The sequence below is a fragment of the Amblyomma mixtum genome, chromosome 8, assembly GCF_055824585.1.
Source record: "Amblyomma mixtum isolate Tamu chromosome 8, ASM5582458v1, whole genome shotgun sequence".
NCBI lineage: Eukaryota > Metazoa > Arthropoda > Arachnida > Ixodida > Ixodidae > Amblyomma > Amblyomma mixtum.
In genome coordinates, this window is record NC_143019.1 from 87,277,420 (window position 1) to 87,295,293 (window position 17,874).

At 46.6% G+C, this 17,874-nt stretch overlaps 1 protein-coding gene and 1 pseudogene across 1 annotated transcript; one reads left to right on the forward strand and one right to left on the reverse strand.

The window, feature by feature from the left end:
• The first annotated feature begins 5,317 nt into the window (after positions 1-5,317).
• LOC149333383 (carbonic anhydrase 1 pseudogene) lies at positions 5,318-6,136 on the forward strand (annotated as a pseudogene).
• Positions 6,137-7,836: 1,700 nt separating this feature from the next.
• Positions 7,837-17,630, reverse strand: LOC149333384 (uncharacterized). Its single transcript, XM_089556037.1, has 4 exons — positions 17,550-17,630; positions 14,403-14,503; positions 10,241-10,432; positions 7,837-7,922 (listed from the first exon to the last, which is right to left on the reverse strand). Coding segments are annotated over exons 1-4 (381 nt in total). The 5' UTR covers positions 17,552-17,630.
• Between the last annotated feature and the right edge of the window lie 244 nt (positions 17,631-17,874).

A 17,874-nucleotide genomic window follows, 5' to 3' on the forward strand; every position in this document is an offset into this window, starting at 1 on the left:
TAGGAGACAGGACGAGCGCTTCGTTACTTCTTGCCTTCGCATTACATGCCCTGCGCTTGTATTTGGAAAATTCGTTTTTGAGGAAAGAAACAGGGGCAGTATGTCTCACATCTCGGTGGACACCTGAACCGCACCGTAAGGAAAGGGAGGAAGGTAGGCTTGGAAGAAGAAAGAGTGAAAGAGGTGCCGTAGTGGAGGTCTCCGGTATAATTTTGTAACGCACTCTCTCCCGGTCTTCAACCAACCATTTTCGTCCCAGTGGCTCCCTGAAGTCTCCTTCATTTTTAGGGCCTCTCTTTAGGTCCCATATTTGTGTCTAATACCTGAGCAGTGGTAAGATGAAAGTACTATACATCTTCCTCTTGAGGAACGCCAGCATCCAAAAAGGATAGTTCATTCGCTGTGAAGTATCGGTAATTTGCTCGCCTCCCCCTTACGTATTCCCTCAGTGATTTCATTCTAATGTTGTGGACATGTAGGCCTGCAACTCATCGCATATTGTAAAGAGTGGTTGGTTTCTAGGCTAATGAAGAATAGTTTTTTTTTTGCATTCTGAATCATATACCAACCTTTTACATTGAGAGTTCACGCCGTCAATATTGCTGTGAAATCGCTTGTTAAAACCTGGCGCCGACGCGCCCTCGTCGCTTCCGGAAGCGCCGGGAGGTGGGGGGGGGGGGGGGGATGGCAATAAGGGAGAACTGGCGAAAGTGACGCCATTCACGGGTAGTCTGCCGGCCGTCCTGCTTTGCTTGCTGCTTTTCGGCCCGCGCTTTGGTGAACGACGGATCAACGCAGTCATCTGCCAGCGCCGTTTGTTATCTCTGGTTCGGGCGTTCTGTGCCGAGTGCGTGCAGCGACGAGTCGTCATCATGTCCTCGTTTTGCGCAGCTTTCGGTTCCGCGAACACTGGCGGCCGAGTCGACGGGGTGTTCCACACGTTCCCGTAGGATAGGAAACTTTCTGCGCTGTGTCTCACTGGCGTGAAAAGGAAGAAATTCGTGCCTACGAAATCGACTGTCTTGTGCTCCGACCATTTCCGCGACAGTGACTATTATCGATGCTTGGGAACGATGTGGGCACTCCGTATTTCAATTAAATCGGCGGGACTGAGGCCCGGCGTCGTTCCATCAGTGTTCCCACAAAATAGAAGCGCTCCGCCACATCCTACAGCGGCCTTCGCCAAAAGAAAGCGGCGTGAGGTAAGTGCTTTAAGATACGCTTGTCTATTTAGCGGTTTCTTGTTTGTATGGTTCAGCGTTCCGCGAACCGAGTGAAGCCATATGAAGGACGCAGTAGCGAAGGGCTCGCCGACCCGCATTTACATCTTGCATTTTCCAAAAACTGGAATGCGGCTGCCGCGGCCGCGTAAAGTTCCCCAGAACTGCCTTACTGAGGCACACAGTCCTGAACTCTTTCGAGCTCGTTACGAACTGTGTGCCTTTTTCTTCTTCCTGTATTCTTGCACCTCCTGGCAACACAAGCAATCGTCTTCATCCTTCATCAGCGCGCCGTAAATGTTCGTGCACCTATCTGAACAAAAAACTGATTATATCAACCTAGTATACTTGATCAATGGGAACATTTATATTCATGAACGCTTGTTCATAACTGACGATCGACAATGGCGGCCGAATTCATGCAAATTTTGTCTGGAGCCAGAACATCAAAGCGGTACGCGTATATCTGCCACAACTAACTATGCTGGTTACCACGATGAGCATTTCGCAGCGCACTATATCTCGCAGCACACTAGTTTTGACAAGCAGCACAGCGAATTCCGAAACACAGCCATAATTATTGTTCAGAAGCGTGTTCTGCATGCGAAAAAAAGGTAACAAAATGCACGGAGTTAAGCGCAGAAGTTTCATGGTTGAACGGTAGCGTGAACATACTACAGATGGAATAGCGCACGCGAGAGCTTCCTCCGTCGTCTCATCTCTTCGCTTTGCAGTACAACATTGAACCCACTCCAACTCGTCCAGTTCTGCATTTTTTTGTAGCTGTAAAAAGCATTTGGGTGTAATTAGGTACCTCACTATAAATAAATGAACAAAAAACGCTTTGCCTCCCGCGACTCGTGTAAGCATGCCGGCGATTTCAATCTGATCATGTTTACACGTGTTACAAGCTGTAGTCCATCTTTTATGCAGCAGCGAGTACACAACAACGTTTCGACACGATTTCCTTTTTTTTCTACTGCCACTTGGACACGCACCTACCCAACGCTATGTACGCACGTACGCAAAACATACGTACCAGTTGAGATTTGCAACACGTGAAAATGTCGCGACTTCACTTTCGCTGCCGGCGCACTCCGCGGCGTCGTTGGTTCCGCCGTTTTCTGGACACGCTGATGGCTCGAACATGTATGATGAGAGACCAAACCGTTCAACCCAGTTTGAATTATCCATAATTTGCAAAACGCGGTTCTCAAGCCAGCTGAATCAACGCGCTACGCAGCAACTCAGTCGGTGCTGGCCGGAGATCCCCGTCGATGACGTCACGACGGTCCCGGCCAATCGCGGGCAACAGCGGCGTTCGCTCGGCGCCCTGAGGCGCTGTTGCCCGTTTACTTCTTCTTCTAAAAAAAAAACAGCTTTTTGCGTTTATTTCTGCTATTTTTGAATGAGATGATGTTCTTTTTCAGCGGACTAAAAAGTATCAAATGCCGCAGGGAACTCAGTTTTTTCGAAAAGTGCTTCAGCTTCCCTTTAAGCACTGCACCACGGCACCAGTAGTGTGTGAGGACTGCCTGCGAGAATGAATGTGACAAATATAGCGTAGTTGCATACTTGTAACTAAAATAAAATTAGAAATGGAACAGACTGGCGAATGAAAAGCAACGAACTCAGGACTGAAATAGAGTAGAGAGTGAAAAAAACATACTGTCGCATTTCCTCTGCATCAATCTGATTGATCACCGCTAAATTTTTCCTTCCCGATGCAAGGCAGGTGCGCTGCGGAGGCCGACGCAGCACGTAACAGCGTGCAACTCAGGATTAAGCTAACAAGGGGTAGCAATCTAAAACGGAATAAAGGTTTATCCTTCATCGGCTCATTCGCATGTAAACTGCGTTCAGCAACACCGATTTTTGGGTGCGCATCGCACAGGCTAGGTTGCATCACAATTGACACCAAAACATTGGTAACCAATTCTTTTCAATGTAAACGTCCCGAGTTTCAGTCTAGCTGCGGAGAAATTTTTAAATTCAATTTTCTGAGCTATAAATGGTTCTTTTCGTGTCGAAAAAAAAGGGGCAGACCTATAAATAGGCTGAGAATCAAAATCTTATAAAATAAATTGCATGCCGTTTCCTTCAATGTCCCTCTAAATTTCGGTGTCCGACAAGAACCCGTCAGACGAAGGAAATTTGTATTGTCTTTGTAAGAACAAGTCGCTAAGAACATCAAGTAAAACAAAGGGTAAATACATTGACGATGCTGAGCCGATGCTAGTGTCCTGTGTATAGTGGGAAACAAAATTGATGGGGTTCTTTCTCATGAAAAACAAAGGGGCGAACACAGCATTTGGGTATCTTGGGGAGATTTCCCCACTTCCTACTTATCGCTCTGATCGTCGTTTACTTGTGAACGGATTCAATATGCAGACGCGTAGATAGGTTTATTTTACAAGCCCGTCTTAGCTCTATTGTGGTGTGCTATGCCACTGACAATTCTATGCCGCTACAAGCGCTGTTCTAACTAAAAAAACCCAATTTTTAAAAATTTTGTAAAGTCTTAGGGTGAAGCACCCCGTACACAGTTAACAAGGTAACCTACCAGTTGCAGTAATGTAACCATGAAGGTAGCCGCAAACACAACTTAACGAGAATCCCTTAGCGCTCTCACCGAACGAGAAAAGGACTGGAAGATACACTTCGAAAGAGGGACCTCCAGACATTGCTTTCTCTGAAATTCGAACTGCCGGCAAGAGAAGAGAAAATGTTCTGTTGTTTCAACTACACCACATGAGTCACAATGGTTTGTTGTAGCGAACCCGCATCTGCATAAGTACAAATTTAGGTGAAAGACTGCATCGCAGAAGCTTCATTGACATCTGACACAGCCTTAATTTACACGACCGGACATTCCAAGGGTACTTTACGTGCTGAAAATCCACGGTAATGTGCAACGGATCACTAAAGCTGGCTGAGTCATATTGGAACCGCTGGAAACGGGAAGTCTCCAGCAGAATGAGGTGAGGGACGGTGCAGATAACATGGGCACTGAGAGCTGACCTTGCCAGTAAATCAGCCACACCGTTAAAATAGACCCCTGAATGACCAGGTACTTAGACAAAACGGAACTCACTCACTGTGAACGTAACAAAAACCTCAGTAGGGATTTTCCGGAAGTTTGGAGAGAGACAAACACTGAAAGGCAGTCTGCAAGGATAAGAGCTCATGCTACATGCCTCGGAATTTCGAGAAGAGCCAAATGAATAGCCAAGAACTCTGCAAAGAATACAGGAGTATAATCAGGGACACGAACGGAATAGCTCCAAGCCAGATCCTGCGAATATATCCCAATCGCCGCCATCTCACAGCTCCCAGAGGCATTAATGGAGAGAACAGTATAATGAGGAAAGGTCTCTAGGTGTTGGACAAGAGGACCATTTAGGATATATGCGGGCATGCTCCGCATGGGAGGGAAAAATATGGTCATATTAGAATACGCCATCATCCTGCGTATCAGCAACTCGTTGCAAAGAGATAGATCGAACTGAAGCGGGGCTAACATGTTCTAAAGGTTTTTGACATCTGTAGATTCTAGAGATTGATACTTGTACTCCTGGAGAACCGAAAACGAAAAAAAGGAAAACATCCGAAGAAAGATTACCACGCTTTCATTATTCCTATCTTTTCGTTTTCCATGATCCACTCATAGGCCGCACTTAAACCAGAAGAAAATTTTTCTTTCACCCGTGTGCGTGGTCGCGTCTTTCGATTTGTCGTGTTTTTTAAGCAGGAGCATATATAAGACGTTATACTTATCACTTCGTTAAGTAATTAAATATACTCGCTCGACTGGACACTCTGCGCGCGCGAAATTCTTTTTTATTACCTCTTTTGTATTCAAGTGATCTTCCGCTCCACTGGTGTGCACGGGCAGTGGGTTGCCAATCATATCCGGCGTGAACGAAGAGGAAGAACACATCAGCCGGGGACCGATCGCTAAGCTGGTTGCCATACAGCTAGGACCTTGCCCGACGTGCCTCGTGTATTGGAGAACAGAGCAGCCACTACCCCAGGCAAGCAAGGCTGACGTCTCTGAGCATCTTCCTCCAGATACGTGACCCAACTTTCCCCATAAAATGAGCTATACGTGCTTATTTAAATGCTTCTGCCCAGCGTGGCTTTGTCGCTGCTTGTTGCAGTCCGAGAAGTCAGTTGGCGACAAGCAGTCCCCTATCGACATCAAGCGGAAAGCTGTCCTGCAGGATCCATCGTTAAACAAGACGCCCTTGCAATGGTCCGACACTGGTCTACGGTGCAGCCATCTGTTCAACACCGGCCGAGGCTGGGAGGTCAGCGTAGATGCGGCGGGACCAAATCTTCGCGGAGGACCTCTGGCCTACAACTACCAGTTGGCGCAGTTCCATGGACACTGGAGCCGCTCCATCGCCAACGGCAGTGAGCACACTGTGGATGGAGAGCACTACGCGGGCGAACTGCATCTGGTTCACTACAATGCCGACCGGCATAAAAATTTTGCCCAAGCCACCTGGGCTGAGAAGGGGTTGCAAGTGGTGGGTGTCTTCTTGAAAGAGGGCAGTCTTCATCCAGAAGTGAGCAAGATCGTCGATTGCCTGTCTGATGTGATCTACAAAGGGCAGAAGCGTGCTCTGGATCAGCATCTGGACGTGACCTCATTGATTCCTGCCGGGAGTTCGTATTGGACATACGAGGGATCTTTGACGAGCCCGCCGTGGTGCGAGAACGTGACTTGGATTGTGTACAAGGAAGCTATCGAAGTGTCTCCGCTGCAGCTGCATGCATTCCAGAAACTGACGTCACACAGTGAAACCATCCTGGCGCCCCGGGACGGTTTTATTGTCGAGAACACACGAGCTACGCAGCCTCTGAGAGGGCGTGTTGTACGAGAGCCTTTGGATGAGCTCGCCCCCTTCTAGTGTCTGGTCCGGCCAGCTAGAAAACAAGTTACGGCCTTGTGACAAACAGCCACTATTTAGTAACTAGCATCTCTGTCCTGGAGCGGGAGTATTTCGAGGAATAGTAATGGTGTGTTTGTTTATTTCTTTAAAAATAAATATATTTGAAATTTCAGCTTTACATGTAGAAATGGCTAGACAGCTTTAATTTCTGAGACAATAAATAGCATGTTTGTGCATACCGCCGTAATTGCCACATGTCTATTACGAAGCATTACACTAATGGAAGATATGCACCATCTCGTTCCAAAGTTTTCACGATGCTGATTTCGGTGCTCATCTTGAAAGTGTGGCTATTGCAGCACCTCTAACATGGAATATTGATGAAAGACGCTCGAAATATTTTCTGGTCAACGTTTACACCATATGATGATATTATAGCTCAAATCCACGAGCTAGGAGCAAGACGATTGCCTCAAAACTTTTGTTAAGAGTAGCGCATCATGCCAACATACAATACAGGCCTATGAACTAAAGGAAGTATTTTGTATGTGTACGGGCATAACGGGATTTCAGTGAAAGCAGTAGACGTTGTCCCCACATTCCGGTGAGTATTTTGACTATCATTATAATTAGTTTAACTACGTTCACTGCAAGACAAGCCTCACTTGTGTCTCCGTGTAACCTTGCCGTGTGCCAGCTGCGCTCTCCTTCGCGAATCTGCTAATCTTCCCCCAAAACTTATACGCCTTTTATGGCCCAGCTCTGACAGCTGGGACCTCTCCATGTTTTCTTCCCCCATGACTCGGACTTGCGGGTAACCTGTACCAGAACAGCACTTAAATGTGGGATATATTCGTTAATTACGATAAACAGAAGCAGGTTTCAGCTGTCCCTACGAAATCATGCATTATTTAATCAATGATTTCTCTGTACCCTCTTTGTACAGATGTAAGAAAGAGTAATCGCGTTCAACGAAAACGGAATCTATACACAAAACGAGGATCAGTTGGGGTTTCATATAACCGTTCATTTTAGGCATCACTGCAGCATGCTGTAGGCTTATATCTTAAGCGTGGGCGAGCAGGCCAGCTTATTATGTCCACTGCAAATCTCGCCATTGGGCGCGGCGTCAGGTAATGCTGGCTTGCAATGCTTCCATTGTCCCCGTAGCGAATCGTCTTTGCGCAGGCTTGTGCTTTTAGAGGAATCGCAACATCGCTCTATGCACGTTATCCACGGTAACGACGTTCTGCTGCAAGGGCGTGAGAAAAAGTAAAAGAGGAAAAGTCCGAGAAGTTCTTTGATGCTGCTGTGTGTTTAAAATAGCCGCTGTGATTTTGATGGAGTATTTCGGACCACAGAAATAAAGCAGGTCATATCTCACTATGTTGCTACTTTCTTTATGCAAAAGGTAATTTTATTTATTTTATTTACTCATACTGCCATTTCAATGGGGATTTTACAGGAAGGGCATGTCACAAAGCATTTAGAAGCTGATTAAGAAAATTATGAGCTGGAAACATCATTACCAAAGCGGACAAATGGTGATAAAACCTGCGGGCGTCTACACCAAAAGCACATTTTTTTAATGACATTTTATACAGGCTTAACGCTGTCTGCAAGAGATTACAACACAAAGGTAAACGGCACATTTATACGCAGTTCGAGATCAATATAAAAATCAAAAGTCTACATGTAGTTAGCCTGCGAAAAAGTGGTCACAGAGATTCCTTGATTCCAGAACTTCCGGCTCCAGAAGCAGGATGCACCTCGTCGTCGCCTGCAGAAGGTTCTTCGTCGGGGGCTGTAAGGACACCACATGGAAGAATTAATGAAAAACTAAAGGTTATAGTTATGTTAAATCGGTATCATTTACGCACAAGAATCGATGTATGCGTTGGCTAGAGCAAGAAATTATCTAAATTTTATGGCTAAATCGCTTCAGCATTGTATGAGTAATAGCTGCTGTTGCTTTTATAATTTAAAAATGGTCGTACCTTATTTGTCACTTGTCATAACTCCTCACCAAGTTGGTCACAGAGCCGCAGAGGTTATCCAGCTTAGCTGCTGAGTACAAATTCGCGGCTGCTGAATACAACATCGCGACTTCTGTGCACACTGCCGCGGCAAGATATCGATGGAGGCAAAATTGAAAAATTTCTGTGTGCTGATATTTCTGTGCACTTTCAACCGCTTTTGCACCATTTGGTTTGATCCTAATCTATATCTCCTAATGCGATGCACCTCATATCACATTGTTTTGGCACAGAAATTTACATCTTGGATTGGCCTATGTTAATATATTCCGCACTGTATAAGCAACGTAAAGGGAGGTGGCATGGCCGTGACTGTTTCTGGCAGGGCTAGGTGGATATTCACAAAAGGTGGTTTTTCTCTGCGGCAAATTTAGCCTGCTGGATGATGATGACCGATGAAAAGGTTTCCTCGAAATCAGATGCATGAATCTGTTTCCTTCACATAGCATAATCAATGACTTCCAGTATTGGTGTGTATTGTCGTGCTCATTACATGAAAGATTTACCTCACAAAGCCTAGAAGTGTAATCTACATTTGGCATTGCCGTATCTGACGCGAAAGAGACATTGAATCTCTCGCGCCATCCTTAATGAAGAAGAGCCGCAGGCAGCCCATTCCCCACATGGGTATGTGCCATGTTTTAAGAGGAGGAAGAAGAAGAAGAAGAAGAAGAAGCGCAGTGCCCGTGCTCTCTCGCCCGCTATTCGAGACGCCATTATTGGCTAGGGTGCTCTCATTAAAAGTCCCATTTGAGCGGCCGTCGTAGAGTTCAGTTTTTGGATGCGTTCTTGTGGCTTATTTTGAGCAACAGGTATGCAATTTCGTTTTACTAGGTAGCGAGAAATATGGTAGCGCTAACATAAAAGCAATGTTTCGGGGTAAAACAGAGTGTGTAACTCTTATTGTGCTCAGAAAAATAATATTAGCATACTCGTGTCTCTGTGTTTTCAATTGGCTGGTCGTTCATTGGCTATATTTGTAACGTCTGTGTTCCTTTCGCATCATGTTGTACTGAATAATATTGTCAGAGTTACTTCTCGTACTCGTGACTACACTGCGACTGAAAGGAACACACACTGAAAAGTAAGCGCGAGAAAAGGGTCGCATTCCACGTTCAGCGAAAACAGGTGGATGCATGGCCGATCGACTCTATCAGAGAGAGAGACTTTAATGAATACAGGAGAGGTCTGCTGGTTGTTAGCTTAGCATGGTATTCCAGCTATCGGAGCTAATTCTGTTTAAACTCTGGGAGAGATCAGCAACTTTGCATAATAGCTACGGCACCATTTTTGATTAAGTATTAGTGTTATATGACCATGCATACGGTTGCTAATTGTTTAAAATCAACTGCGTGTTCTTCTCTTTTTTTTTGTCTGCCATAACATCTTAAACTTTTGTGCCATTGCGATATTGTGTTTTGCACAGGTTGTTAGTTTTGTAATTTTTGTTCCGTTTTAAAAGGAATAGGCTGTGCCGCTGCAAGGCACCACCCACTCCTTGCGTTCATCTAAGAAAAGAATGTATGCACTTTTCGATAACCTTTTGACTAAATTAGTAAATTGTTCAATTGGTTTTTGACGAAATGAAAAGGCGCAATATCTGTCTCTCATATATCGGGAGACACCTGAACCGCGCCCGAAGGGAAGAGAGGAAAAGTGGGAGTGAAAGAAGAAAGAGTGAAAGAAGTGCCATAGTAGAGATCTCCGGAATAATTTCGACCACCTGGCGACCTTTATCGTGCACTGACATCGCACAGTAGGGTCTTCCAAACCTTACTACTTGGGAGGCTTGGGAGACCCTACTGTGCTCCGAGGACCCGGCCAAGCAAGCCATCGCTGCAGGCCGGGCTGCCAGCGTCATGAGCCTCCGGCACATGAACGTTTGAGTGCAATGGGGCCGTGCGGGGACCCAAGGGTCTACGTGTCCAAAACTCCCGTGTTCTCATTAAAGTTTTCATCATCACAGCACACGGGCGCCTGTTGCGTTCCGCCTCCATCGAAACGCGGCCGCCGCGGGTGGGTTCGAACCCGGGTACTCCGGTTCGGTAGACGAGCGCCTTAACCACTGAGCCACCGCAGTGGGTACCTTTTGGTTGCGTCTTCGGATTCTTGTCCGGTTTCTGCCTTCCCGCCGGCGGGCAGTTGCATACGTAGGCCTCTTTCCTGGGACTCTTTGCGCCGGCGACGGTGGAGGGGCGCACCTTGCGGCACCTGCAACCCTCCTCTCGCATCAGGCGGGCTGCTTCCTCGCGGCTCAGCAGAGTCACCTTGCCACTTCCTGCGCCCCGAACACAATGGCTACATGTGTACATCTGCTCCTTTCAAGTACGGCAGCTGACTTTGCTTTGAGCTGTAATTTGTTTTGTTTTATTTGGTAGTGACATCAGTCATGGTTGGCCAAGCTGGCAGGCAAACGAACAATGAAAAAATTGGTGAGGGTTTAACGTAATTAAATCGAGGAGACGTGCGAACGCAGATGCTCATTCTTCAATTGGAGGGGGCACTTAAGCTCCGCCTTAGGCGTATGACGCGATAGCGTAATAGGTTAATTCCCGTATACGCCGGAGGTCATTCTCTACTTTACATTCATTCCCAGATCCCAGGGAGTCCTCATCGTACTAGTGGCGCAGTGGCTAAGAGATGCGCCACTGCATTGGCAGGTGGCTGTTTCGATCACAGCCACCGGTAGGGATTGTGCGACCCATGTTGCTCTCCCCCCCCCCCCCTCCCCACCCCCAACCTCTCGCGCAACTGGCGCGACGGTGCTCCGAACTTGACCGAACTTAACCGAGCTTCCCCAGGTGAGCTCGGGTAGTAACTCGGGTTGGAGCGTAGCTGAAGCGGTTGCTAGGCAACGGCGACTCTAGGCAGTTTGGTAACCGCACCGCCACTAGCATATGCCGTGGCGTTTGGAGCCGAGCTGGTCTCCAGTAGTGTTGCTTTCAGAACAAAACACGACCGATCTGCTTGCACGGTACTGCTGGCCACGCTAGCACCACCGCATCCAGCCCGTCCGAGTCACAGGGACCATGCTTCAGTGATTTGCGGCACAGCCAACGTACAGCTTATTTAGCGAGACGTAAGAAGTACCGAAAAAAGCTCGCCAAGTGCGTCAAACCATTTGTGGTGCTCCGCCATTCGCCGGTGCGGGTCTATTGGGGCATAGGGCACATGAAAGCGGGTGAGTGCACCATAGCCAGCAGCGTCTATACTGGCAGCCTATGTCGACAGGAGCAGGGAATAACAGACCCCTATGACTATATTAAAAAATGAGTGGGCAATGGAGATTGTCTCGGCTCTGTAATTTTTTATGATTTTACTAAAGCCTTCGACACGAATAATCGCAATGTATTGATTACCGTACTTGAAGCATACTGCATAACTGGTGCCCAACAAACTTTTATGAAAATGTTACTTGACCGGCAGGACGTGGTGTTCGTGGTGGGCTCAGTTGCTGAATGGTGCCCTCCAAGGATCGACTTTCGGCTCATTGGTTTTTTAAATTTATATTACTGATTTTCCTGACTTACCGTCTGACAATCATTGCGTATTATATGCGGCTGATACAACCGTTTCTTCTTCCGAGAAGTGTCTGCGCAATAAACTGCCACACTAGTTAACCTTATGACGCGGCATGAACATAACCACATAATTATCAATCCAGTAAAACAAAAATGATGATTATATGATCCACTCATAATCTTATAAATCATTTGCCTTATCGCTTGCTCCTATATTTAAATTTACGCAAGTGACAGCGTTAACATTCCTGGTCTTCAACTTGATGATTATCTAAATATTCATCACAATAACAGCTCGAAAAAAAACTCCCAGCTGCAATCCATGTTCTAATGAAAGCTCGTCAATTTTCTTCGCCCTGGCAGTTTTTGTTTTAATTAGCATTTATTCATACACATTGCCTACCATTGTACCACGGGGAGCACTGACCACTAGCATTTGCCCTCCATCCAAAATCAAAATCAAAATCAATCATTCAAAATCAGGCTATGCACATCATTACCAACCGTTAAAATATTGAGTATTCAACTGTTTCTTTATAATCTAGCTATCATATGGTTTTTAGTTTAATCGAAAAGACATATTTTCAATATATTTACAACACTTTTGAGCAGATTAGTCACCTCACTAGGCTTGCAGCACAAATATATTTGCTGTCCCAAGTTAACAATAATTATAAAAAACAGAGATTTGATTTCAACTGTATTACTTATTGGAGTAATCTACCTCCGAGTTAAAAATCACACATATCTGTGTGTGTGTTTAAATCAACTTTGAATTTTTTCTTTTGCAACAATAAAATGCTTAACAGCTTTTTTCCTATCTTTATTAAAATCATATATTTGAATGTTTCTAGGAAACTTTCTCGTGGCAAATTTATTCTTAGGCCAATCAACCCCTCAAAATTCTTGCTTCAGTTAGTTTGCTTTTTGTTTCTTGCTTCAGTTCCAAAATTCTGGCTTCAGAAAAAGAAATCATCTATGCTGCTTGGTTTCGGTGGCTGTTGGCTTCAGACCTGTACTCACCTTTTCCGAGCACCTCGTTTCCCTTCACTTGTATGTTTAATAGTGAAAGCCACGAATCTGGCAGTCTTGATGCCGTGGGTAGCAGAAGAGGGTAGCATGTAGCATAAGAGGATACCGTGGGTAGCATAAAAAGTGTTACTCGCGGGAATAAAGAACGTACTACGCTCGCCGCTATGCACGACACGCCGCGGTGACTCAGTGGTTACATCGTTCGGCTGCTTACCCCAAAGACGCAGGTTCGATCCCGGCCGCGACGGCTGAATTTCGATGGAGGCGAAATCCTAGAGGCCGGTGTACTGTGCGATATCAGTGCACGTTAAAGAACACCAGGTGGTCGAAATTTCCGGAGCCCTTCACTACGGTTCACCTCATAGCCTCATTTGCTTTGGGACGTTAAGCCCCAATAAACCAAACCAAACCGCTATGGACGATGGCGGCACTGGCGGAAAATCTCAAGGTTCAGGTTCAATACAGGTAAGTACCCCTGAAAGCAGACTGGACAGCCGTCGCTGTAGTTCAGTTGGTAGAGCACCGGACGCGAAATTCGGAGCTCGTAGGTTCGGATCCCACCGGCAGCAAGTGGTTTTTCTGCTGCTTTCTTATAAGTTATTTTTAAGCGATAAATCAAATCCACATTTAGCCTCCTATTAATTAACGCCACACATTGAAAAAAAATTTCCTGTGCTCCTTGGTTTCAGTGGCTGTTGGCTTCCGTCATGGATGTCATAACGAACACCTCTTTTCCCTTCACTTGTCGGCCTGATGTATAACGATGGTTATCTCAGTCCTGCCTTTCTGTTTTTAGCCGTGATAATATATGAAGTCGTTTTGTTTGCATCGCATAGAACGCTTTTCTATGTCTATTAACTATGTCATAATGACATAATTATCTGTCTGCATTGCCACCCTAATTCAATAATTTTAATTAAACCTTAATTAAGGGTTAATATACCGAGGGTCCCGTCACAGCCTCCAGACTCCGGACCGTCGCCTGTATACTGATAGTTATGTACTCAACGCGGTGGCTCAGTGGTTATGGTGCTCGGCTGCTGACCCAAAACACGCGGGTTCGATCCCGGCCGCGGCGGTAGAATTTCGATGGAGACTTAATTCTAGAGGTCCATGTACGGTGCGATGTCGGTGCGCGTTGAAGAACCCCATGTGGTCGAAATTTCCGGAGCCCTCCACTACGGCATCTCTCATAGCCTGGGTCGTTTTGGGAGGTTAAACCCCATAAACCAAATCAAACCATCATCGCGCATGTACTGAATAAATTGTTAGGTCTGATTAAATTTAAGACGAAACAAAAAGCAACAAAATACGCCCACTAAACTCACATCAATTACTACCGCATTGTCAAGTATCCTGGGTGGCCACCTGCTAGAGTGCCTCGATGAGCTGCTTATTGTTTATAGCCACTGTCGGAGTAAAAGTGACGGCTCGGTTAGTCATGGCGGGTTTTACAACGTTACAGTGTAGTTCCGCTGCATTAAGGGAGGGCTTGTACTTTTCTGAACACTGCATTCGCAATCTGCGGAGGCGAAGTGTGATGCTTGGTGTCACGATAAAATATTTCACATGGTCGAGAATAATCCGATCTATTGCATATAACATACCTCCCTTCTTGGCTACATCTTGGCGCATATAATTACAGGCACATTATTTAATGACCGCTCATAAGGATATGCTGGAATAGGCACTTACCAAACCAGTCCAAAACTGTGCAAGCCGCCAGAGCCACCACGATGGCCCCACCGAAGAAGCCGACAGTGGTGAGGATGCTTTTGCGGTCCCATATCATCGGCCTGCGGCGTAGGCCGAATCGTTACTGTGAAAGACTGTGCCACACATAGAACTGAGTCCATGCAGTAAGTACAAAATCGTTGTTACTCAGTACATTACGCTGGTGCAGATAAGCACAAGTGGATGTCCGCCTGCTCAAACTCGGCGCAATTCTAAGCCTCGATGTTGGACACTATGTATCAACAGCGGCGTACTTTACGCCTTCGCGCGTCTATGAATGACGTCGAGGCAATATTCGCCTTGTCGGGTACAACTTTTGTGGCTCCGCGCTTGCAGGGCGGCTCTGCGCAGCGCATTTTGTTACCAGCTGCAACGTCGTCGGCTTGATTGCCGCCCACTGATAATACGTTCTGCAATGAAGATTGCGTCGGGGTGTCTTCTCAATGAAAATTGGTATCGGCGACATACTGTGTACCCGAGGACTCCCGGGGTCAACGATTTGCCGAGAAAGTTTTTTCAACTTCTGCCACGTAGAAGCCGCTTGAGAGAAAATTCCCTGTGACATGATGTAATCCACGCATATTGCCACGTATCATTGTAGTGTTTGTTCGTTCACTGTAGATGATCTTGTCCTGCTATCTGGAAGTTTCTTTGCCGGCTTTAAATTGAGCGATGCCTTGAGCGGCGGGTATTCGTAGATCGACGATTGACGAGCACGCTTGTTGCTTACGCCGCCACCGAGTGATCCAGTTCTTTTGCGGGCGCAAGTCAGCCCAAATAAAGAGCTTCGTTTGCAAGTATTTCTGGTGTCTTCCTGACCTCTGGACTGCCGTCACTACTACGTGACATCTGGTGGAGGTGCTGGGTTGCATTTCATGTTCCGGACACCCCCTACAAGTCGTGACGCCAGCCCTCTTAGTCATCAACCGCAGGACCTGAGTCCAGTCCACCGCGCAAGCCGACGCCTGCAAGGGGACGCACCAGAGTTCGGGATTCTGCCGGACCCTACCCGGAAGCGAAAGCCAGCAGAAACGTATACCATGAGCTTGCCCCAGACGACGACTCCAATCATTCTTCAGCAGCCCCGAGTGCCACCAACCTTCGACGCTTCGCCTGGCGCCGACCCCGAAGAATGGCTGGAACAGTTCGACCGTGTGGCTGTCTTCAACAACTGGGATGATGCTACGAAACTTAGGTACGTCTTCTTTGCCTTGGAGGGACCAGCAAGGATCTGGTTTGAGAATGAGGAAGCTAGCCTCATGAACTGGGAAACCTTCAAGGAGCAGCTTCTGAAGGTGTTCACGAACGTCGTGCGAAAGGAGAGAGCCCAGCAGCTGCCACAGTCTCGCATACAACACCCAAACGAGACCGTTGCTGTGTACACTAAGGAAATGATAACAGCTCTTTCCTGCAGCCTTGAGCGTGAACGAACAAACACTACAATGATACGTGGCAATATTCGTGGAGTCAGCCTTGACGTGGGCGCTTTCATGAGGCAGGGGATGAGATCTGGCAGGTTAAGGCTATCGCTATCTCACATCTTTTGTTTGTCCCTTACGTAGGACGGGAGCATGCTATGAATGCGAAATGCGAAAAGGCTTTGTTTGGTCCTTACTGGACACAGCGAATCACTTATGGTCAAAAAGTTGAACAATTTCTCTTCTTTGCCCTAAACTATTTAAGAGAATTTTTTTTCCATGGTGATGCTCAGCAGAGCCTAAAAGGGTTAAGCCTGTTGACAGCCGCGAAAAAGCGAATAAAAAAGAAAATTTGTCCGAGAAAATCGCGGCTGAGAAGCGACAATAGGTTCAAAAATTCCAGAACCAGCGCTTTTGCACTGTTTTCAGAAAATGTTGCCCTGCGTGCAGATACACAAACTGCCTGGATATCAATGAAACAGTACACGCTAGAAATCTACCCGGCGGTGAATACTTACAAATCATCGAAAGCTGGAAATTAAAAAGGGGTTATTAGCATGCAGTGTTCACCCCACTTTTTAAAACGCAAAAACAAGTAAACAAACAGCGACAAACCTGAATAACGCTTGTGCAAGATAGCTTAAAATAAGGAAAATGTAATAGGGAGAGGGGGCGCTTCAGATTCACGTAGGCCACCCGAGGTCGTTTAAAGTTTATGTAGTACATCTCAGAAAATGACTTTCTCGTTTTCTCTCTCTCTCTTCTCCTGGTTCGAAATATCGACGCGTCCAGGATGAGATCCGAGGTCTGGTGGTGAGGAGCCGAACGCGCAGCCTCTGATTTGCCCGAACGGGCAAGAAAAACACCTCATTTTCTTTCTTAGTCTGACAGTCAGATGGTTTATGTTTTATGCGGGTTTATGAGGGACACCGTAGCGGAGGACTCCCGAAATTTCGATCACCTGGGGTTCTTTAACGTGCACTGACATAGCAACAGTACACTGGCCTGTAGCGTTTCTGCTCCATCGATCCCGGTATCAATGGTCAGCAGTCGGGCACCATAACAACTGTGCCACCACTGCGGCGCCCTCTGATAGAGAGACCACAGAGAGCCAAAGGGAAACAAACTGAGCCGCAGACGGTTTCTCTCTGGCCACCTGCTTACCATAATATGTACCGCTGCACAATATTAAAAAGTTTATTAACTTCCTCACTGGCAACGAAAAGAGGTCTCGAACCGGTCACCGTGCGGATGGCATAGTGCTACAGCTGCTGAGGGCCTACAACTATGGCGGCCTTAGCTGGCATATGTCGACAGCGCACTCAAGAGTGGCTTCCAAGTGTAAAAAAACTGCTTGAAGACAACTTGGATTTTAGACAAGACTTCGCATAGCAGACAAGATATGGCCATGGGAGGAACCAACGCGTTCCATCCCTGTGTTTTCGTCTGCGCTACGCATATCATGGATCCAAATAGATGGATTCTTCTGGACTGTTTCTAGGCTGTCCCTTTCTCGCGCATTGTAAATAGAAGTTGTATACCGAACAGTAAACACCGCTGAAACAGATCTCACAAAATGTTGTTACACGCGGGTTACCCACGAGCCCTGGAACAAGCAACGTCACTAGTTGTGCAATAGGCGCCTCAAGGAAGGCACCCAGAAATTGGCTCGCACAGAGACTTAGCTTACATTTCTCCTGCCGCTCAGGGTCTCTTCTGAAGCCCCCAGGAGCCATCGTTGTAGCCTCTAGTTCCTGTTGGGACCCTGACCTCTTAAGAAGCGGCTGTCTCACTGCGAAGCCGAAGCTAGATCGAAAAAAGAACAGACGAGAAAGAAGTTAAGAGCTCGTCCTACCCAGAGGCTGGGAAAGAAAGAAGAAAACTTTCGTGGATAGTGGAATGTGTTTGGAGTATATCCGCGGCGTTTGTCTTAATGCTTTTACACTGTGTACCTGCGACGCTTCTTTTAAAGATATCACTAAACTTAATGGCACCACTAAGGTTGTGTTCGAAGT